The 23,524-nt window shown below is 43.0% G+C and overlaps 1 protein-coding gene across 1 annotated transcript in view; it reads left to right on the top strand.

Annotated features, from left to right (window-relative positions):
• Window positions 1–1,285: 1,285 nt before the first annotated feature.
• The window catches only part of UBQLN1 (ubiquilin 1), a 23,394-nt gene continuing 1,155 nt past the window's right edge, over window positions 1,286–23,524 (top strand). Inside the window, exons 1-10 of the mRNA XM_035099688.2 lie at window positions 1,286–1,705; window positions 8,854–9,005; window positions 14,894–15,003; window positions 17,317–17,579; window positions 18,427–18,585; window positions 19,933–20,173; window positions 20,453–20,595; window positions 21,828–21,911; window positions 22,306–22,421; window positions 22,723–22,921. Coding sequence (XP_034955579.2) covers window positions 1,544–1,705; window positions 8,854–9,005; window positions 14,894–15,003; window positions 17,317–17,579; window positions 18,427–18,585; window positions 19,933–20,173; window positions 20,453–20,595; window positions 21,828–21,911; window positions 22,306–22,421; window positions 22,723–22,921 — 1,629 coding nt within the window. The 5' untranslated portion in view covers window positions 1,286–1,543. The remainder of the gene's footprint in view (window positions 1,706–8,853; window positions 9,006–14,893; window positions 15,004–17,316; window positions 17,580–18,426; window positions 18,586–19,932; window positions 20,174–20,452; window positions 20,596–21,827; window positions 21,912–22,305; window positions 22,422–22,722; window positions 22,922–23,524) is intronic.

Below are 23,524 nucleotides of genomic sequence, written 5' to 3'. Positions count from 1 at the left end.
AATAAAAAATTTAAAATCTCATGGTATAACAGGTATATTCTTCAACATGGCTTACAAACTTGTTTAAGTAAATATATTTATACTCTCAGCAAGGGCTTGCTCAGAGTAGAGCAGCAAGGAATCCTCAGTGCCCAATACATTCTTTTTCTTCAGCCATCTTTCACTTTAAAGTCCCAAGGCAGGTTACAGCATTAAAATACAATATTATAAACAACTTACATCATAACATTGGGGCTGTTACAGTTATTCCTACAAATTGGCTTGAACAGAACCTAAGAGGACAATTGGGTTCCCTTGCTAATGTTAGTGCAGCTCTCACTTAGTTTTTCTTTAAAACACATCAACCAAGTATCACAGAGTTTATCAGATTATGCAGCCCATAAAAGGTACCAACCCCCACATCAAGATGTTTCTTTACACCACCTACACACTGGACAAGCAGTAGCTTTGAAGATATGATGAACTTAATATGCGAAGGCTCAGCCTGTTCCTTTGGATAGAAAGTTGGTAACACCTCTTGCTGAACACACTCATGAACTTGTAAGCAATGGACATCTACAGCAAGAATAACACTTTTTAAAAGTGAAGCTGGCGGACAATGACAGATAACAAGCTGCCACTGCTGTAACTTGCAAGTAAATACAGTACCCTTTTCTTGAAGGTTAACTGAATAGGAACAGGCTTACTGAACAGGCAAAGAAATAAGGCGCGGGTGGGGAGCGTCAGCCCAGGGGACTGCGGTCGCGCTCTCTATCCAACCTGCAGGACTTTCGCCTTGCCAGGCCCACCCCAGTCCTTAATCTGTGTCCCAGACAGCTGCTGTCTGGCTGGAGCGCCCTTTGAACTATGATAACGCCTCTTGCTTGCCCTCAGTGGAGCACAGAGAGGGACGTGTTTCTGCAGAAACCCGCCTTGCGTTGCTCCGTCCGGTTGGGAGTGCATTCCAGCACCAGTTCCTCCCTATAAAAGGTGGGAGGCCAGTATGCGCTGAGGCTGCGAAAGGCAACTGAATGTACGTACGAGGTTCATGTGCAGCGTAAAAAGCAGCGCTACCGTCACGTGAGCAGCAGAGAGACCGGGCACCTCCTTACGCTGTCGTAGCAAGCGCTCGCCTAACAACGCCGGCCTGGGCCTTTCGTGACAGTTGCGCATGCGCAGTAAGCGTGGGCCTCCGATGTGCGCACGCGCACCGTGCTTCTCTTCTCCCTCTCTCTCTCTCCCCCTCCCCCAATTTCTTTTTACACATGCGCAACACGCTCCCGAGTTCCACCTCCTCAGTTGCCGGCCAAGTCGGTTCCTCTTTTCTAGTAACTTCCCCGATTCCTGACGTCATCAGCAGGCGCCGCGGCTGAGCCGGGCTGTTTCCGTTGAACTCTCCGAGAGTGCGAGAGCTTTGGCGGCATCGGGGAGCGAGAAAGAGAGGCCGCGAAGCGGTAGGAGAGGATCTGCCTTTCCCAGCGTTCCCTGCGCGGCTGAGCTAACGAGTCCAGGAGGCCCCTCCGCCGCCCGTCCTCCCTCTCCCCTCCCCCCCCGTGCGCGCGCCATGTCTGAGAGCAGCAGCGAGAGCCCTCCTGGGCCGCAGAGCCCCGACGAGACCCCCGGCCCGGCCGCCTCGGCCTCGGAGCCGCGGATCATCAAAGTCACCGTGAAAACCCCCAAGGAGAAGGAGGAGTTCGCCGTCCCAGAGACCAGCAGCATCCGGCAGGTGAGGCCGGGGACGGGGGGAGGGGAGGGGCGTGGCCGGTGCCGCCGCGCGAGTGGGCGCGCGGGGGGGGGGGAAACCGCCGTCTCCTTTATTTCCACGCCCGCCCCGGGGGAGGCGAAGACGGAAACCGGTCGGCGCCCCTGCGTAGCTCTTTCGCGGGCGGAGCTCTTGCCTCAGCTAAGGCCTCGGAAAGGGGTCGGAGTGACTCGGCTGCAAAGGGAGCGCGTCTCTCTCGTCGTTCTTCCAGGTGCGTTTCCTCTAGCGACGACACCGGCGAAAGAGGCGGAGAGAGGGCTCGCAGCCCGGTTCTGGACGACGTGTCCGTTTGCAAGCGAGGCCCGTGCGGTTCGGAGAGGCTGACTCCCAAGCAGGCGCGCGTAGGATGGAACCGGTCGAGGAAGTCGGGGCAGACTTGTTGGTGGCAGGCAGAGAGAGCCTGGCGTAGCGTCGAGGGGAAGCCCCGGAGATGCGGTGGCTTTGTCTAGGAGGGGAACACAAAGGAGCGAGGCAGATCTGCGAGGCGGGAAGGCGGGCAAGCGACTAGCCGATTTTAAAGTGTAAAACGGGAACCTCAGGGGAAAATGTTGACTCTACATAGAAGATTCTCTAAGTACTTTGGTGTAACACTGCTACTGTATATAGAACACAAAAGTACAAGCTGCGCCTAGGAGGTTAAAATATGTGGAAGAGGATTTTGTGTCTGTATATGGCTTCTATGTTGTTCCCTACATGCCGGTACTTTCTGACAGATTTTAAGTGGTCCTCTGTATCTTATCATTAGTTGATACTTAAACTATCACTACAGTATGTTTTTCTGATTGTATGCAGTATTCTATGTGTATGTAATACTGAAAAATCTGAGTGTCATTATACTTTGGACTTGAATATGGTACCGGTAGCTGCAGAGTCATCTGCACGACAAGACTACAGTACTTCAGTGCTTTGAATTCGTTTCTTCTCAGCCTTTAATGTCTTGGATGAGTCATATATATTAACTAGGCCTGGTCATTTGGTAACAAAAGGCTACTGTAAAATGTTAAGCTTCTAAACATAGTAGCTCAAAGACAAACTTCAGAGACTAGAAGATAAATGCTAGCAAGATCTATATTAGGGGTCAGCAACTTTTTCAGCAGGGGGGTGGTCCACTGTCCCTCAGACCTTGTGGGGGGCCGGCATATATTTTGAAAAAAAATATGAACGAATTCCTGTGCCCCACAAATAACCCAGAGATGCATTTTAAATAAAAGGACACATTCTACTCATGTAAAAACACCAGACAGGCCCCACAAATAACCAGAGATGCATTTTAAATAAAACGACACATTCTACTCATGTAAAAACATGCTGATTCCCGGACCGTCCGCAGGCCTGATTTAGAAGGTGATTGGGCCGCATCCGGGCCCCGGACCTTAGTTTGGGGACCCCCTGAACATTGTGTGAGTGAGTAGCCAATCTTTTGATCATACAAATAATGAGACTCCTAATCACATTGTCATTTGAATGTGCAAAGGACATTGTATGTATCTGACATCTTAATTTTTTACAGGTGTGAGATGACTTTCTCAAATTGACACTTGATAGTAGAGTGGCTATCTTTGTCTAGGGTTCTGCCACCTTGATTACTGGCTAGCTCATAGAGGAAGAATATGCAGTTGGGATGACACTAATTTACTACTACCCAAACAATAATAACAGTTACACTAGTCAGTTCTGGTCATTTCATTCAGTTTATTAAAACACTGCAGTTTTGTTGCTTCTAGGAATAGGCCATTTAATATTTCAAAACAATGCAGGTACCTCTGTTCTCTCTGGAGTTGGAATTTTTAAATTGTAAGTAACTGCAGTATAGGGTCATTTTATGTAGTAAATAAAGTCTTGCAAGTCTTTAAAAAGAGCTTATGGGTTTCAGTTTTCTTCCATTGCTATTAACACTGGACTTCTTGTAATAGGTACAAAGTGGTAAACTTTGTTTGACTCCTTGATGTAGAAGGAATTTATGAATTCTTGTCCACAAATAGTAATGACTTGCATTTATAAATTACTTAAGTTTCCCTACTTAAAATATGCAGGATGTATATCTTGGTTATGGCTATTTTAATTAAGCTAAAACTAGTTCTACCTGAAAAACTAAGGCTTGTTATCACAAGTACTTTGTCCAGTTTAATAAACTCTTTACTGTTACTTTATTTCTTGCAAGCACTTGCAAGACCTGAATTAAAGATACTGGAAGCCAATTTGCATTCAACTTTTCCTCTGAATTCTGGCATATAACCCAGTTTTTGTGTATTCTTGGGAATCGCTTCCTTCAATCTCCCCATTGTAAGTAAGAACATATGAAGGTGCCTTGTACAAAGTCAGATAATTTGTCTATCTATTTCAGTATTGTCAATGCTGCCTAGCAGTGGCTCTCTAGGATATCAAACAGGACTTTTGGAGCCCTACCTTGGCATGCAAGGGATTGAACCTGGAACCTTCTGCATGCAAAGCAGATGCTCTATTAATGAGCCAGAATCTTATTACTAGCCAGAATCCTTCCAGCCACAATTGCTGCCGTTGTTTATGGGATATGCACAGACGAGCAGGGGGAGAATGTGGGGCATCAGCAGGGGAAATAACATAAATATGAAATCTAGATCAGAGTACTTGTGAAAAACCGTGAGAAAGTTCCGCTTTGGGACACATCTTTGAATAAAATCTTGATAAATACTTGAGAGCCATAATCCTGTTATTCCAGGCTTTGGGGTACTGTTCCAGTCTCAGCTATCTTTTAAATTATGGTGGCTGCTGCACTAGTACTGGAGTGGAGCCTGAAGTACTTGGATTTAAACAATTTCTGTGTAATCAGGATCCTTAGTTCATGTATAATTGGAGATACATTAATACATTTTGCCTATAATTTCAGCGCCCTTTCATATTACCATGACTAGCTCGAGAAAGGTTACCGTATGTTGATTTATCTAAAAACAGTTCTTAAAATGTCTTACTCAGTTTATGCAGAAAGGGTGATGTCACCAATCAATAGATTAGAATCAGGCACGTCCAACAGGTAGATCGTGATCTACCGGTAGATCACTAGACGTCTGTGGTAGATCACTGGCTCCCCCCAAAGCAGCTCAACAACTTTAGTTCCCCTTAAAAAAAAGCTCACATTTTCGACCTGAATCCCCCCAAAACAGGGCTTTCCTCCTCCCTAAAAAGCTCAACAACTTCGACCTGAACCCCAAAACCCAGGGCTTTCCTTCATAGAAAAAGTTCAACAACCTTGACCTGAACCCCCCAAAAGGGGGTAGATCACTGCCAGTTTTTAACTCTGTGAGTAGATCGCCCTCTCTTGGGAGTTGGCCACCCCTGGATTAGATAGTTACTTTGATGAAATTTGCTAGTGTATTTTGGAGATGAGCTTGTGTTCTGCCTTTGAACCAAAACCACCAATATCACAAGCCCATAGGAATCCACAAATAAAGCATGGTGTAATTTGCAACAATGTAGCATGGTCTTTGTTTCCCTTGCTTCCACAGTATGGTGCAATGCATTGCATGTTAATGTGGGTGGACCTTTTTGCTGTTTGATGTGGTATAGGTAGGACTCCTAATAAAGCCATACAGTACTCCCCTTCAGCAAAGATCTAATTCATGTTCCTGGACCAATAGAATTGTGTCCTGTGATGATGGCATGGTTAGGGCCAAAGTTAGATTCCATTTTCTTCAAGCAAATTCTATTTTTTATTGGCGGGATTGTGTGCTTATACTCATTTCAGTGGAAAAGGACAATTATGATTTCCTGGGGTTGTAACTTTAAACATCCGACTAAGCAAAATTACAGTATAGTAAAGAACAAGTGATTTCAGTCTCCATTGGATGATTCAAAGCTAAAAACGTTGTTTGGACAAATTCTGTTTGGGTTGCAATAGTAGGTGTCATAGGCAACATTAGTAGATCCTAATCTACTAATAGTAATCCTAACCACTAGATCCGCTGTCTGAATGTAATATAGGGCAATTGCAACCAGAAAAATCCTCTGATGCTTTAGAGCAGGCATCCCCAAACTGTGCCCCCCCCAGATGTTTTGGCCTACAACTCCCATGATCCCTAGCTAACAGGACCAGTGGTCGGGGAAGATGGGAATTGTAATCCAAAACATCTGGAGGGCCGAAGTATGGGGATGCCTGCTTTAGAGAGTGATATAATTAAGCATGTTTGCGTTATTTTATATTTAGCAAATAAAAGTATCTTGTGTTCATTTTTTGTGTGTTCATTATTTTTTAATTTTGTATACTGCTCTTTACCTGCAGATCTCAGGGCAGTTCATAACATAGCTTCCCTTCTCAGTGGCTTCATTATGATGATGCCAAAAACTTGGCTTTTTCCTGGTTCAACATTGTTATGACTCAGTAACCAGATGCACTACCAAAAAAAAAGAGGGAAAAAAGATTTTATGCAAGCATTTTCATTTTCTCCACCTCAAGAAAAGAAATTATATAATGCTCAGGAATTTGTGCCTTCACTGAAAGTGAAATTAAAATGAATTTCCATTTTACTTTCATTTTCACTAGCAGTCTGAGGCTAAATAAGACTGGTTTGGTTTAACCTGCATAGCCAGTGATTTATTTAAGGATGATAAAATCTGTCTTTAAATATGTTAAAGGAGATAGGACAGCGGTTAATAAATAAAAACAATAATAAATTGTAAAGCAGCTGTTTATCAGCTCCACCTGGTACGCAGGCTGAGTCCCTACCTGCCCACTGACTGTCTCTCCAGAGTGGTGCATGCTCTAGTTATCTCCCGCTTGGACTACTGCAATGCGCTCTACGTGGGGCTACCTTTGAAGGTGACCCGGAAACTACAACTAATCCAGAATGCGGCAGCTAGACTGGTGACTGGGAGCGGCCGCCGAGACCACATAACACCGGTCCTGAAAGACCTACATTGGCTTCCAGTACGTTTCCGAGCACAATTCAAAGTGTTGGTGTTGACCTTTAAAGCCCTAAACGGCCTCGGTCCGGTATACCTGAAGGAGCGTCTCCACCCCCATCGTTCTGCCCGGACACTGAGGTCCAGCTCCGAGGGCCTTCTGGCAGTTACCTCGTTGCGAGAAGCCAAGTTACAGGGAACCAGGCAGAGGGCCTTTTCGGTAGTGGCTCCCACCCTGTGGAATGCCCTCCCACTAGAGGTCAAAGAGAACAACAATTACCAGACCTTTAGAAGGCATCTCAAGGCAGCCCTGTTTAGGGAAGCTTTTAATGTTTGATGGATCTCTGTATTTTAATGTTTGATGGATTTCTGTATTTTAGAATTTCTGTTTTGTTGGAAGCCGCCCAGAGTGGCTGGGGGAACCCGGCCAGATGGGCGGGGTATAAATAATAAATTATTATTATTATTATTATTATTATTATAAAAATGTAGATTAATTAATAACTAGAACAATACATAATCATTCATGACAAAGTATTCTAAAATTATACATTTGTTGTTTCAGTGTTCTTTCAAATACAAATCAGTGGCATATATGTATTATCTCACCTTAAAATTTTGAAGCTGTCAGTCTTGCCTAATGTTATACTTGCATTTGGCATCCATTCATTTTTACTAACAAATTTATGGAGCAGTTTCCACACCACTGGGCCTGAAGTTGGGCTGGATAGCCTTGGATGTGCTTGATCCAAAGCCCCTCTGTTCTCCCAAGAAGGCCCAAGATTGGACCTGTTAACTATGCCAACCTGGAAGTAGCATGCATAATCTTCCCCTCCTCCCAAATTGGTTTTGTTAGGCAATAGGGGGAAACTCACTGGGAAGTATCATACCCAGAGTAGACCCATTGGAATTAATGGACCAAATTTTGGGATGTCCATTGATTTCAATAGGTTGTACCCAGCACAGTTCTGCTGGTGGAAGCAGTTTTAGCTGTGCAACTTAACTTCCCTTCCCCGTCCTCTCCCCATGCACTCCCTACATATGTTCTGGAGAACAGCAGCAACAATTCCTCTGACTGTCTGGAGCAGTTTTAGGGGAGGGGAAGTCCATCATGTGCCATATCATATTAAAGCCTATGAAGTTCTAAAGAGATTGGTACTTTTAGTTCTGAAATACGGTATCTAAAATCCGGACTGAGCTTTTAAGGTTTTTGTGTAGTCTGCAAGGCCAAAATTGTCGGTTTTTTATTTTAATCCCTCATAACTCAAAAACTGGATGAGATAAAAAATTAAAAACAGTCCTGGGACCTTCTCTTATACTACTTTTAGGAAACTGAAAATGAAAGCAATATAAAATGGTGAGGTCAAAGTCCCTGGATCACTTGACATGGAAAAGCCCCCAGCCACTTCAGTGTTTGCTCAGTCTCTAACCTCCCTGCCAAATCTGAAGGAGAATTAAATGAATAGTGATTTTCTGGAAACTGAATTCTACAAGTGATAACAGACTTGTGATCTACTGGAGTAATCTGTTTCTCTACATTCCCATTGATATGTATAAATCATTTCTTAAGTATTTAGCAGCAATAAAAAGGTAAAGGGACCCCTGACCGTTAGGTCCAGTTGCAGACGACTCTGGGGTTGCGGTGCTCATCTCACTTTACTGGCCGAGGGAGACGGCGTACAGCTTCTGGGTCATGTGGCCAGCATGACTAAGCTGCTTCTGGTGAACCAGAGCAGCACACGGAAACGCCGTTTACCTTCCCACTGGAGCGGTACCTATTTATCTACTTGTACTTTGTGCTTTCGAACTGCTAGGTTGGCAGGAGCTGGGACCGAGCAACGGGAGCTCACCCCATCACGGGGATTCAAACCGCCGACCTTCTAATCGCCAAGCTCTAGGCTCAGTGGTTTAACTAATGTGGTGTTGTCTTTAAATATTTATATAGAAAATGTCAGTAAAATTATTCCACACTTCGAGTGAAATCCAGTGTACTTTTAAGGCTATTGCTCCAACAGTACAATCATTTCTGCTTGTACAATTGGAATTTTCTCCTCCCCACAAACACCCTCCTCCAATCTCTTCTAATATTTCCCTCAACCTTGGATTAATGTTGGATGTGTTACCTCCTTAATGTATGTGTGCGTACTTAAAATACTACATACTCTGGTACATTGGTAATGCTTAGAAGTGAATTAAATAAGTTAATCCTGCGAATGAAATTATGCACTCTTTTCCAGTTCAAGGAAGAAATCTCGAAGCGTTTTAAAGCCCACACTGACCAACTTGTGTTGATATTTGCTGGAAAAATTTTAAAAGATCAAGATACATTGACCCAGCATGGGATCCATGATGGGCTTACCGTTCACCTTGTCATCAAAACACAAAACAGGTAGGCTGGGAGGGGGGGTATTATCTTCTGTTCAGTTATTCATGGTTACTTCCATCTGTGACAGTCTTGGTCAAGGTGAATTGCTTCAGAATTGTGTTTAATTTAAACCAATAGAACAAAACAAAGCCAGTAAAAGATTTGGTTGCTGCAAATGGCAAAGGTATCTTTATGTATCTTATATCTGTGTGTGCTTCCTGTGTAGTCTGAACTCTTGGCAGTTTGTGTAAAATTTCCAGGTGGTGCTGATGAGCATTTGGCTCTTCCTGCAGAAGTCATGCTTTCTCACCACTCATGTCCCATTGTAGAACTGGAGAGGTCGGTCAGCCTCAGTGTCTCTCTCTTTCTGCCAAGTTGTCGTCTATGTTACTTTCGCTCAAGGATTGAAAGTGTGGCAGATTTTAGAGAAACTGGGCAAAGTTCAACAGTTGCACAAGCAGACAACTTTGGATAAGCATTCAAAATCCGTCAGCCAGGTGCAAAATGTGCCTATTGGCCACTTGCAACCAAGTGAAGATACCTGCACACTAGGATGGCAGCTGACATCTCCACCGTCTGGAGGTGCATGCCTGGGGATCCTTGGATCTTGACTGTTTTCACACACTAGCAACACATCCTGTAGAATTCTATTCGTTATATTTTAACTGCACAATCAGAATGAATTTTAGGAACTGTCTGCCCCCAAAGTGGCAACTAGACATTCCGTTTTGGCAACTGGTTTAAAGAACCATTTGGTGCCTGGTTTATATATCGGAGTTTCTAACACTGCTTTGTATATAACCCTTTGAGTGTCATCATTACAGAGGATGTGGATCAGATGTCCATGCCTGCGCCATCTTTTAAGAATACAGTGGAACCTCGGGTTGTGGACGTAATCCGTGACAGAGGCACGTCTGCAACCCGCAGCGTTCATATCCTGCAGCGCTGTGTCTGCGCACGTGCGTGATGCAATTTGGCGCTTATGCACAAAGCGTGATTTGGCACTTCTCTGCATGCGCGAGCGTCGAAACCCAGAAGTAACCCTTTCTGGTACTTCCGGGTTTCCCGCGGCCCGTAACCTGAAAACGCATAACCTGAAGTGCCTGTAACCCAAGGTACCACTGTATGTAAAAAATAGCAATTTTTTTAGTCTTGTTATTTCTAAGTTCTTGCACTTCCTGACAAATTTTAATAAGCTACCATGGTATCATAATCTGCTTGAGTTCACATGGACAAAACTTGACCTGCAAGTTTCCCCTAAAATTTGCTTCTGTAACACATTACTGGAAAATAGCCAATGAAACACTGATCTTTAGAAGCAGATCAAGGAAGCAACAGTCCAGTTAGCTTTGTATCAGCACTGAGTAAATTGGTGGAAAGAATTATTAAAGGCTCATTTTTAGACCACAGAAGAACAAGATTTGCTAAGGAAGAATCAGCATGGTTTGTCCGGAGGGAAATCCTCGCTCAACATGCATTTGGAGCAATTTGAAAGTGTCAGCAAACATGTAGCTAAGGGTGATCCTGCAGACATAATTTATTTGGCTTTCCAGAAGATGTAATGATGGCAACTGGCATAGATGGTTTTAAAAGGGATGGTGTATACCTGTTGACAGCTGTTAGTAATGGTGCCTATATGAAATCTCTGGATTTGCTGGAGAGAGGCAATGGGAGAGAACTGTTGCTTTCTTGTGGACCTCCCAGAAGCATCTGGTTAGCTATTGTGGGAAAACAGGATGCTAGAGTGACCCGCTGGACTGATCCAGCAGAGTTCTTATGATCACAAATGGCCAGGATTTCAGCAACATTAAGAGCTACTTTCCACATTTCCCCCCAACATGAGCATTTAATATTGTGTTGGAAAGTTTGTGTACCTTGGAAGGGATTAAGACTACAGGAATCCCACTTGTAGTGACATCCTGTTACCATCATCTGCATTTGCTTGTAATAAATACTGTAGCACAAAATCACTATATGCATCATTTGTACTTTTCTCCAGTACAGTTGGTCATATTTATGTAGGGGGGGAAATCCATAAAGTCTGGTGTCACACAAGTGGAAGCCCACTTGCACGACAGTATTTACTCTTCCTTTCTCCAGCCCCCCCCCCCAAATTGAGTCTACTTGCTTGTGGACACAATTGAGCAAGACCCTTTCCTCTTCTCACATGGTGGAGGAGGAGAGGGAAGGAGAACATACAAACCCAAGGCTAGCTGTGGTTCATTCACTATCATTTAAAACATAGCTAGAGTCATCTGAACTAGGCCTTTAAAACCCACACAAGGATTCACCAGTCTCTTGTTGGCATCCATCCGTCTCAAGGGACAGTGGACGAGTCAAACCATCGGAGAGTTACAGCACTTGCTTTGGTTCTTAAGACACAAGTTTTTCTCTGTCCTTCCTACCAACACTTAATGGTCACACAACTCAGCCTTGTAATTAAATAACACATACTTCCTTTGATATGTTAAATATTGCTTATTTTGCATTCATTAGGCTGATTGAAAGCCAATTTTATGCAAATGCATCCAATAAGCCTGGTAAATATTTAGAACTGGAGTGTCAGACAAATACAGTTCTGTGAGTCATCTCCACTCACACACAATGAGATATTTGACTACCAGGAAGCATTCGTGTTCAGAAGATTACTGGTCCAAGAGTAGCATCAAGACAGATTGACTGGCTTCTAAATTCATGAATCTAGGGAAGAACCGCAAGCAACCCAAGCTGTTTTATGTCGGACATGAGTTAGCTGAGAAAAAATGTCTGTGCTGTTTCAAAAAGCAGATCTGGGCTTTGAGGAATTTTCATTTTCCACATGGAAAGAATCAAGAGCCTGGGATATATTCCATTCTGCGTTTACTGCCTTTTAAAAGCTTTGCTGTGTCTGTATGAGAAATGAGCCCCAGGAGCAAGAATCCTTCTGGAGTATTTTTCTTAGCAGGCTTAGACGGCAATCCTTTCCTGCTGTTGCATCATGTCACAGCTATTCCAACAATTGTAATACTAATTAATTAAGCAATGAGCTGCAGCAAACATTGGATGTACTCAGAGTAGACCCATTGAGATTATTAGATAAGGCTAATTTAGGTCTCTTAATTTTATCAGGTCTACTCTGAGTAGGACACAACAAATTAGTTTTATAGCATGGAAATTTGCCACACAATTTTGCTTGTAAATTGAATAGTGTTTTGATACTGTAGCACCACCATTCCCTGCATGTTGAGGAAAGTGGCTAATTAAAGTGCTGGATTTCCTTTGCCCAGCATTGATTTCACAATCATCCTTTAGCTTCTCTAGCTAAATTTGAATGGTTATTCCTCCCCCCCCCCTGCTGTCACCAAACCAATAATGAAAAAAGAGAATATTGGAGCTATTTAGCATGCAACTTTGAGTTTGGTAACAATGACTTGTCAACTGGTTTGTGAAATAGCACAGATGATTACGTGAATGCAAATACTATTTGTCTTCCAGCGCTGTACCTCTGATAAACATTATAGAGACCTGGCAAGCAGCCTATTCAGTAGGAGCTGATCAAAGTTTTTAGTGCTCTTGCTTTCATCTTTCTTTTTCTGGCCAGTATATGTTACTTGCATACAAAAGTTGTTGTTGTTTAGTCATTTAGTCATGTCCGACTCTTTGTGACCCCATGGACCAGAGCACACCAGTCACTCCTGTCTTCCACTGCCTGCCGCAGTTTGGTCAAACTCATGTTGGTAGCTTCGAGAACACTGTCCAACCACCTTGTCCCCTTCTCCTTGTGCCCTCAATCTTTCCCAGCATCAGGGTCTTTTCCAGGGAGTCTTCTCTTCTCATGAGGTGACCAAAGTATTGGAGCCTCAGCTTCAGGATCTGTCCTTCCAGTGAGCACTCAGGGCTGATTTCCTTCAGAATGGATAGGTTTGATCTTGCAGTCCATGGGACTCTCAAGAGTCTCCTGCAGCACTATAATTCAAAAGCATCAGTTCTTCGGCGATCAGCCTTCTTTATGGTCCAGCTCTCACTTCCATACATCACTACTGGGAAAACCATAGCTTTAACTATATGGACCTTTGTCAGCAAGGTGATGTCTCTGCTTTTTAAGATGCTGTCTAGGTTTGTCATTGCTTTTCTCCCAAGAAGCAGGCGTCTTTTAATTTCGTGACTGCTGTCACCATCTGCAGTGATCATGGAACCCAAGAAAGTAAAATCTCTCACTGCCTCCATTTCTTCCCCTTCTATTTGCCAGTAGGTGACAGGACCAGTGGCCATGATCTTGGGTTTTTTGATGTTGAGCTTCAGACCATATTTTGCGCTCTCCTCTTTTACCCTCATTAAAAGGTTCTTTAATTCCTCTCACTTTCTGCCATCAAGGTTGTGTCATCAGCATATCTGAGGTTGTTGATATTTCTTCAAATAAGAAATACAAAAGTAGGAGGCCTTTAATACAATAACTATAGATGCCTGTTGAACTACATGCAAAATTGATATATTATCATTTAACCACGGGTTATTAAGAGCTGGTAATGGGTTGGTGCAAAGGTTTTCAACCTTTTTAGTCCACGGCTCCCTTGACCAACTACATTCTTTCTGCAGCACCCCTGTGGGGCTCAGGAGCCCAGTTATGTCTCTTCTTGCCTACAGACCTGGCAGCCTCTCACCCTTTTTGAACACCCTCCCTTGTGGAGTGTTCCCCCAACCTCCTCCTGGTCTCTAAGCTGCATCCCTCTGCCCCAAAGAGAGGTGCCACCTCACACTGCCCCACAGGTCCATCCAATCCAAACAACAAGGGCTGGCGGAATGGCTGGCTGGGCTCCCTAGCCCACTTGCTTGCTTACTCCAAGTCTGCCTCAGCTCCTGGTTACCAGCACCCCCTGGCCAACCCAGAGGCACCATTCGCCTGCTGAGCTTGAGGCCAGGGCTGCTGCAACAAACAGCTGTGCAAGCCTTTGGGAGGCAGAGACATGAGACAGCATCAGAGGAGGGAGGGACAGAGGCCAGTGTTGCCCACGACACGCCTGACCATTATTCAAGGCACCCCAGGGTGCCATGGTACACTGGTTGAAAACCACTTTGTTGGTGTGTCATGTGCTGTACTAGAACAGTAGTCATTAACTTTTTCAGTCTGAGGATTTCTCTTTATCAGCACCAGACTGTATACTCTTACATATTGAAATAAAGCTGCTAAGTATATTCCTCTCTGTAGTAGGACCACATGCAAACAATGGAATATTCTCCGTGCAATGATCAAAAATAAACTAGCTGTAGTCTCCTCTGCATATGGCTACCTTGTCCCCGTTTGTTTTTTGCCTTTACTTTCATCTTAAGGAAAAATCCTAAACAGCAAACAAAAGGTGGTGGTACTTAACTCGTGTGACTTGCTTTAGGTTGGAATACAACCTACATATTGGCCCTGACCCACCTGCTGAAGACAAGCCTACTACTAGAAGACACTTTACTATATCATTTCCTCATATGTAGTAGTGCATTTCTTCTCCTGTAATAGGCAAAAATAGAGCCCTGTGTTTAATTTTATGTTCAGAAAATAGTATTGAAGTGATTTATTAAAATATGAATGAATAGTTCTGGTTTAATAGTTCATGTTTAACATAACTGCTAAATGAGAGAATTGAATTGCTTCTGAATGTCCATATTCAAGTGGACGCTCGAGTTGTGAACGTTGCGATTCGGCGCTTCTGGGTTTGCGCAAAGCGCAATTTAGCACTTCTGCGCGAGCGCCCGAAACCCAGAAGTAACCCATTCCGGTACTTCCAGGTTCGGTGCAGTGCGCAACCCAAAATTGCGCAACCTGAAGCGTCTGTAACCTGAGGTATGACTGTATTTGTAAATTGGCCTTTCCAATAACCTTTTTATTTTGAATCTCTTGTAAATGTCCTCATTAGTTGAAGTGTTCTTGTTCTATATGTCTTTAGATCACATGACAATTCAGCTCAGCAAACAACTACTGCAGGGAGTACTGCTACCACAACAGCATCCACCAGTAGCTCTACAAATTCAACAAACACCAGTCCTTTTGGTTTGGGTAAGGCTCCATAGTGTTGGAGAGCTTCTTGAATAAGAATGCTACTTTTCCTAATGTAGTTTGGTTGTTTCAATCATACAAATAACTTTTTCAAACATATTTGTCTTGCTGTAGGTATATTTTTCAAATAAAGTTTATATTTGTATGTTTTATAGAAGCTGTTTCTTACTAGTTTTTAGTGAGTAGCCGTGAGACTGAATGTAATCTTTTCTCACCTTTAAACAAGGAGCTGTAGAAAAATCTGCTGGGTGGCTTAAGAGAATGAGAAGATGGGTGTTTTCCAATTGAGCTCTAGTTGGATATGATTATACTGCTGGATTACTAGATACATGTGTTCTCTTGAGCGAATAAATGTGTGTGTAGTCCTAGGAATAAATGGTTCTAGGTTCAGTTGAATGCCTTCCTGGAGTCCGTAGTGAAATTCAGTGGTATCTACCAATGGATCAAACTCTGCAGGTGGAAGAGATTTCCTCTCTTAAGGCTGTCCATACCCATGTGTCCCCAAAAGGTCTTCTGGGGGTGTTTGTTTTTCTTCTTGTTAAAGTCACAAATATATATAAACAACAATAAACAGATTCGGAGTGTAGAGGGGCTGCAGGAGAGTAGAGAGGAAGGAAGAAACCCCATTGTATGAGTGGAGGTCTGATTGCACAACATTAGAGGTGTACATACAACTATACATGTACTTTTCCAGACAGTTAACGGAATGGCCCTTGGCCAGGGGAGAGCTTGCTACTGTGGTCCTGCTTTCCTTCTGAGCACATTCTGCAGGACATACTGTGAGAACAGGACTAGTGAATATCAGGTTTCAATAAAAGGTGTTAGTTTTTTGAGTTGTCAAGACAACTGTAAAGCACTAATTAGAAGTACTGAATGGCCCACTGAATAAAGGAAAACAAATAAACACTGCATCTTCTCACAAGTAGAAGGAGGAACTGATTAGCAGATCAAAATATCAGTGGTAAACTGCTTTTAATACAGCTTAGGCTCAGACTAGCTATTACCAAGTTATTCTAGGCATCAACACACCAATGCCCCAAATCTGAGTACTAAAATCAGAGAGCAACAGTATAATTTTTGGCAGTTTTGTACAATGTACCTTGATTTATTTCATCGCCAAAGTATGTTCAGGGCTATGAATTCTTAACATGTAAACAAATTCTTAACATGTAAACTTTGGTGCAAATGTTTGGCTTCATTCAATTAGTTTCAGGTGTTCTGTTTGATAACGGAGAGAGTATATTGAATATCCAAGGAAAGATAGAAGTTAAAACAGGAATTTTGTGGAGGGAGAGAGAGCTCCACTGGAAGTCTTTTCAATATTTAACCCTTCAAGAGATACATTCTGAATCAAAAGGATCGGAGCTTGCTTTTAAAACTAAGAGAATATGCCTCTTTATATATATTTGTATATTGATAGAAGATTAAGAACAGCAACTCCTTTTCTTCAAGTAAAACTGAACAAACGTGTTGTATTGAATATTGCAACCCTAGATAAAATGTGGGTGAAAGCAAATTGCTGTCACAATAAAATTGGGGAGGTGGAGAGAATCCTTATTTACATTTCTATCCTTGTTTCCTTTTGTGAAACTCAAGGCGTATGGCAGGGGTCAAGGCCGGAAACTCAAGGCCCGGGGGCCGGATGCAGCCCAGTTGCCTTCTAAATCCGGCCCGTGGATGGTTCAGGAATCAGCATGTTTTTATATGAGTAGAATGTGCCCTTTTATTTAAAATGCATCTCTGGGTTATTTGTGGGGCATAGGAATTCATTCATATTTTTTCCCAAAATATAGTCTGGCCCCCCACAAGGTCTGAGGGACAGTGGGCCGGCCCCCTGCTGAAAAAGTTTGCTGACCCCTGGCGTATGGCATTTCTGTGCAGTCACTGACCAAGACCTAGGCTAGCTTTAGCAAAATTGCTGCATCATGTGTATACAGACCAGGCTGCAGGGGGCCTTTGCAAAACTTCCCCTCTCCAGAATTAGTTTTGATAAAGAACTTCTGGTAGATAACATTTATAGGGTGCTATTAAAATATTCAGATACTTAGAATGCAGTCGGTGTTAATCAGTGTCCTAGTCCTTATTTTCAATAGACTTATTAGTTAGCCAATACTTCATATTACAAGTTGTCGCATCAGTTGAATGTTTCTGTGATGTGAACAAACACACAGGGATAGAGTATTTGGGGGGGTGCTGCTGCTAGAAAATGGTTTCTGTTGTTTTGTGATATGATAAACATTTGCAGAAATAGAAACTGATCTAGGAACATGTTTAGAAAGTGCATTTTCTTCTTTCTCTCCCTGCACCCCCAAGGTGGTCTCGGAGGACTTGCAAGCCTGAGTAGCCTAGGCCTGAATACATCAAACTTCTCAGAATTACAGAGTCAAATGCAACGACAGCTCATGTCCAATCCAGAGATGATGGTTCAGATTATGGAGAATCCTTTTGTTCAGAGCATGCTTTCAAATCCAGACCTAATGCGACAGTTAATTATGGCTAATCCTCAGATGCAGCAGTTGATACAGCGAAATCCAGAGATCAGCCATATGCTTAATAATCCAGATATAATGAGACAGGTATGTGAATAGTAGATCTATAAAGTAGGTGTTTGCAGTTTGTATACTGATTCATTTCTGCACACTACAAACCAATTCTGTGACATACTATATTTAACATAACTGCTGAAACATTTACTAAGAGTATTTTTCTTGTTTTTGCCACTTTTCCAAATTAAAAACTGACTTACCATTGACTTTTCAAACCATTGGTCTATTTAGCCCAGTAATGTCAACTATGGCTGGCTGTGACTCTCCCAAGTTCTTAGGCAGAGGCCTTGGTCCAGGTCTGCCTACCAGAGATCCATTAATTGGATTTGCCACAGATTAAACCTGGAAACTCATGCAAGGCATGTGCTCTACCATTGAACTAAACAGGTTAAGGCCTAGTTCATAAACAATAGTGCTATGACTGTGCCCTCCTCCACCTCCTCTGCTAACATTCTTAGCTTCTTTATCGACTTTAAGAGAGAGTTGTCCACTTCAGACATAGCAGAGAACTGTGGCTTAATGCAAGATAGTGTCTTTGCACTGAAGCCACTATGTGGCAAAAGGAAGGAGTGTAAAGTTGGGGGCCAAACTTGAGGGCACCTACTATATTTTAACTACACTGTATATTCAACAATCAGAAGAGCCACACAGCCAATTCCATGCATCCAGGGGAGCTTTTGGACTTAGTTTTGCTCAAATACTTTTGAAACTGACTAATTAAAAAAGAAAAGAAAAGCTTAATGCCAGTTGGGTTGTAAACATTTCTTTAAAAATAAGTCCACTCTACATTTGCAAGCCTCTGAGCACCCCTAAAGTAGCTCATTGGACCCCAGTCTTAGACCTTTGTGTTTCTAATGTGAACTATTTTATTTCCCAGACTTTAGAACTTGCTAGAAACCCTGCAATGATGCAAGAAATGATGAGAAACCAGGACCGTGCCTTGAGCAACCTTGAAAGTATACCTGGTGGTTATAATGCTTTGCGACGCATGTATACAGATATTCAGGAGCCAATGCTCAATGCAGCACAAGAGCAGGTGAGGAGGACTGGTGGTGAGGGCCCAAGCTGAGTTAAAGTGTTTTACCTCAGGTACAAATAAGGATTTATCCCTGCTTGGATTTTTTCTTTTTAACCTTTGTTTCATTCAGAGCTGCTGCCAAAAATAGCAACCATGTGTTGAGTGCTTTTCCTGCTTCCTGTAATATTTCAGTACACTTGACCTTTGCCATTTCCCTGCCAGCCACAGTCAGTGATGTGGACTGGGGATGGGAGGGCTTAAGACATGATTTATTTATCTGTTAAATTTATACCCCAGCCTTCCTCTCAAAGGAGTCCAGGGTGACCATCATTATCTATGATAAAACAAGAGAGTTAAAAATAAAATCAAGCAGGTAATAAAGCTTCATGACACAGCTAACAGTATCAAAATGTTATATATGTTGGGGGAGAATAATCACAAGGCTGCTGTTTTTCAGCTACAGCCCAATAGTTCTGGTCTAAGGTGAAGAAATGGGTCGGCTTTAAATCTGTTATTTTATTTCCTTGGTGCTTCAACAGCTTTGGAGTATAACATTCTGCTTTTAAAAAAATGATAGTGATTCACTTAAGTTACATCAGATCATGGGTCAGACTAAAAGTCTGTCTAGTCCAGCCTTGTGTTCCCCAGTAACTGGCACTCACAGGCTGACTCTGTCTGACAGTGGGGGTGGCAAGTAACCATCATGGCTAGTAATGATAGCCTTATTTTCCATACACTTGTCTAATCTTCTTTTAAAGCCATCCAAGCTGATGGTCATCACTGTATCTTGCGGGACTGAATTCTATAGCTTAACTCTGTGCTGTGAATCTCTGGGGATGGCCTTCCTTGGAAGTTCTCGACCATGCTCTGCTCTTCAGTTGTTTGTTCAGATAGAATAAAGAGATGGTGTGAGGTGCTCCATCTGGACAACATCTGGGGACTACAGGTTTCCTATCTGTAACTTAAACTGCACCAGGCGAGGAAGTGTCCCAAATTAGTTCTGAAAGGTGGCTCATAGTAGGACTCTTAAAACAAGCTGACCACATGACCTGGAAGCTGTCTGCGGACAAACACCGACTCCCTTGGCCTATAGAGCAAGATGAGAGCCGCAACCCCAGAGTCGTCCACGACTGGACCTAATGGTCAGGAGTACCTTTACCTTTAATCTTGACCATGGCCACTACAAAATCTTGCACTGTGGTCTTGAGCAAGCTGTTGGCACCTCTTCTAAGGGCCACAGTGCAACACTGAAATAGTGAAATCGTGGCCATGCATGTGTCTTCAGAGACTGCTCCAGAGCAAGTTTTGTTGAATAAGAATGCTTCTCCTTAATCCTGTTTATCCATAAGCACTTTTCTTTTGTAGTTTGGAGGCAACCCATTTGCTTCATTAGTAAGCAATTCATCAGGTGGAGACAGCCAGCCATCTCGCACAGAAAACCGAGACCCATTGCCAAATCCTTGGGCTCCTCCGTCCACCACACAGAGCTCCCCAAACAATAGCAGCAACAGCGGAGACAGTGGGGGAGGCAGCAGTGTTGGAAGCAGCAGCACTGGAAACACAGGGCAGAGCTCGACAATGCCGAATTTGGGACCAGGTCTAGGAGGTATGTTCACTACGCAGCAGTTATATCGGCTTCCTTGCAAAATGACAGCTCCCAAGGGCATGGCTGTTAGCTCTTTTCTCACTTCAGTTTGGACTTCAACTTCAATTATGAGTTAAATGTAACTTTTCAAGGAGTAACGGCTACTGTCCACTACAAAGCAGCCAAAATTTGTTGGTTTTTTCTTTTTGCTGTTGACTTGTGTGTCACTTTGAAGTGCTGTTAACTAACAACTGGTATCGCATCCCTGAATTGCTGAAAGTTGTCTCCTCCTCTTTAAAGCTGGCATGTTCAACACACCCGGAATGCAGAGCTTGTTGCAGCAAATAACAGAAAACCCACAGTTGATGCAGAACATGTTGTCTGCCCCCTACATGAGAAGCATGATGCAGTCATTGAGCCAGAATCCTGATCTTGCAGCCCAGGTAAGTCCTAAAGTGCATAAAGATTTGGAATGCAGTATTGCTGCTGGTACGGTATCCTATCCTGGACATCTACAAATATATTTTTCCAAGTCTCTCAATTTATCCAAATTCTCATTCTGGAAGGGCTGTAGCTCAGAGGTAGAGAGCATGGTTCAATCTCTCTGGTAAGGATAGGAATGTCCCCTGTCTGAAGCCTTGAAAGTGGCTGCCAGTGAACTGAGTCAGATTGACCAATGGTCTGATTTGGTATAAGGCGCTTCCTATGTTCCAACATACTGATGGGATGTTACTGGATTATTGATTGTAGCTGGAGGGTATTCCAAAGCTTTTCTCTCCTTGGATAAATTGATGTAGATGAGCTTTGTAAATAGTATAAACTTGTATATAGCTAGATCACCACCAGTAACAAAAACTACAGCCACACTGGCTCCCAGATTGTAGACATGATCCTTGTGGATGTTTGCACATCCCACTGGTCAGTCTTTCCCGTTTTCAACCCTATAACATCAACACAGTTGTGCAGATTCCCTGAACTGTCTCCTGAGCGTCCCATGACTGACAACTTCGGTTTCATTGCTCCTGACGTCTGGCTGTTCTTGCGACTACTGCTACTAATTGCCTTTTCTAGCAGTTCTAGTCAACTGGTTTTGTTTTTTAAATCTATCCTGCTTTTAAATCTATCCTGCCTTACAGAGTAGCTTACAAAACTCAAAAGCAATATTGCATCTTGCCCTGCTTGGGAGCCTGTTCTCCTGCACTTCAAACTGCATCCTGTAGCTCATTTTTGGTGGTTGGATGTTTGTCTTTCTGAGGAGCCAGCAAAATGTGCTAAGGATCAGGTTGGACGGAACAAAAGCTGAATCTTGCTGGTACATAACCCTCACCCCACCCTCTGCATGGGTGACCTTGAGCTAGTCACACTTCTTTGAAGTCTCTCAGCCCCACTCACATCACAGAGTGTTTGTTGTGGGGGAGGAAGGGAAAGGAGAATGTTAGCTGCTTTGAGACTCCTTTAGGTAGTGATAAAGCGGGGGGATATCAAATTCAAACTCCTCCTCCTCTTCCTCTTCTTATGAGAAAGGTGTGTGTGGCTGCTTGGGGAATTTGACGGGTGGGCTGGATGGAGGAATGAGAATAAGCAAGCTTTGATCCTACCTGTAAGGCTGCCAATTTCTGGTGGAGTTTTTAATTCTGCAGCTTTTTACAGATAAAATACTCACTTATCTCTACAGATGATGCTGAATAACCCTTTGTTTGCTGGGAATCCTCAGCTTCAAGAGCAAATGAGACAACAAATTCCAACTTTCCTTCAACAAGTAAGCCACCTATTAGGTTCTTATCACAATTCTTTCCTTAAAACAATTCCATTTTTAATCCTAAATGGTTACAAAAGTTGCAAACCATTTTGTGGTTGCAAAGGTGTAGAACAGGCATAGGCAACCTTGGCTCTCCAGATGTTTTGGAACTACAACTCCCATGATCCCTAGCTAACAGGGCCAGTGGTCAGGGATCATGGGAGTTGTAGTTCCAAAACATCTGGAGAGCCAAGGTTGCCTGTGCCTGGTGCAGAACCATCATGCAGCCACCCAAAGCATTTTATTGGTCTCCAGGGGTTTATGCATTTGCACCTATTTCCGTAACCAATTGTTACCAAATGATCATTTTGACATGTCTGCACATGTATGACGCATCACGTGTTTCTCTTAATAGATGCAGAATCCAGATACGTTATCTGCAATGTCAAATCCTAGAGCTATGCAAGCTTTGCTACAGATTCAGCAAGGTTTGCAGACTCTAGCAACAGAAGCACCAGGACTTATACCTGGGTAAGAGTTGGCAAGATTTTTTATTTTCATAGTCCGACTGTAAGTTTGCACCCATGCCATTAATGTACTAAGCCGCTAGCAATTTAAGAGTTTGGCTTCTGAATTGGTAGCTAATTTTTTAGTAAGGTATAATTTGAGATTCTGATTTCATGAAGAATTTGATACTTGGGTGCTTCCTCCATTATGTTCTTTCGGTGTTCCTTATTTGTGTTACAAATAAAATTCCTGTTTGTAGTAAACTGAGGTACGATTCTTACCTCTTGGGTATAAATAACTTGAATGTGTCTTCTATTTTGTGCAGATTTAACCCTGGAATAGCTGGATTAGGAAACTCTGGTTTAGGAAGTGCTGGACTAGGGAGCACTGGCATTCCTACTGCAACAGCCGTGCCCCCTTCCGTCCCAAATGAAACTACAAGTCCAGCGTCAGGAACTGGTGAAACTGGACACCAGCAGTTTGTTCAGCAGATGTTGCAGGCTCTTGCTGGAGCCAACGCTCAGGTAACAGTAATTGCTATGTTTTTATTTCTCTCCGGTTGTATCACTAAAATAAGCCATCAGCATATACAGCTTTCAAGTCTATTCACTGAGAAAGCTGCTAGTTTTGTTGATGAAACATACCTTTTGTTTTCCAAACCACTGTCCTATGTAAAGGGCCCTTTGCTCAAGATTCCGCTTAATCTTTGGGTTCTACAAGTATCCTAGGTCCCTGACCACCTCCCTGAAAGATGTGTCCCCATTTCCCATAAAATGGCTGGACTTCTTGCTGATTAACTCCAAGTAGCATTGTATTCCTTGAGCTTAAATATATAGGCAAATCTGAAGTCTGGTGCCTAAAACCTCAGCTTCAGGAACTAGTTGAAATACTTGATAGCCCCAGTGAAAATATCAGTGTCCATGTCCTCAGAAATAGGGGGAAACCTTTGAATCCTTATAACTTTGAAGCCTGTCCATCCTTCAGCAACTGCTTCAACATTTTTCATTTCAGCCTGTTTAGAAAAATAGTTGTTTGCAAAAAGACTGGCTGAAATTTTGTTTTCTAACTTAGGCTCCTTCCTTAGTTTTGCATGTTGGGGAGACATGTCTGTATAGAAATAACATCAA

This window comes from Zootoca vivipara, chromosome 11 (assembly GCF_963506605.1).
Source record: "Zootoca vivipara chromosome 11, rZooViv1.1, whole genome shotgun sequence".
In the NCBI taxonomy this organism is placed as follows: Eukaryota; Metazoa; Chordata; class Lepidosauria; order Squamata; family Lacertidae; genus Zootoca; species Zootoca vivipara.
Note: the sequence above shows the minus strand (reverse complement) of the source record. Positions and strands in the feature narration are given on the sequence as shown.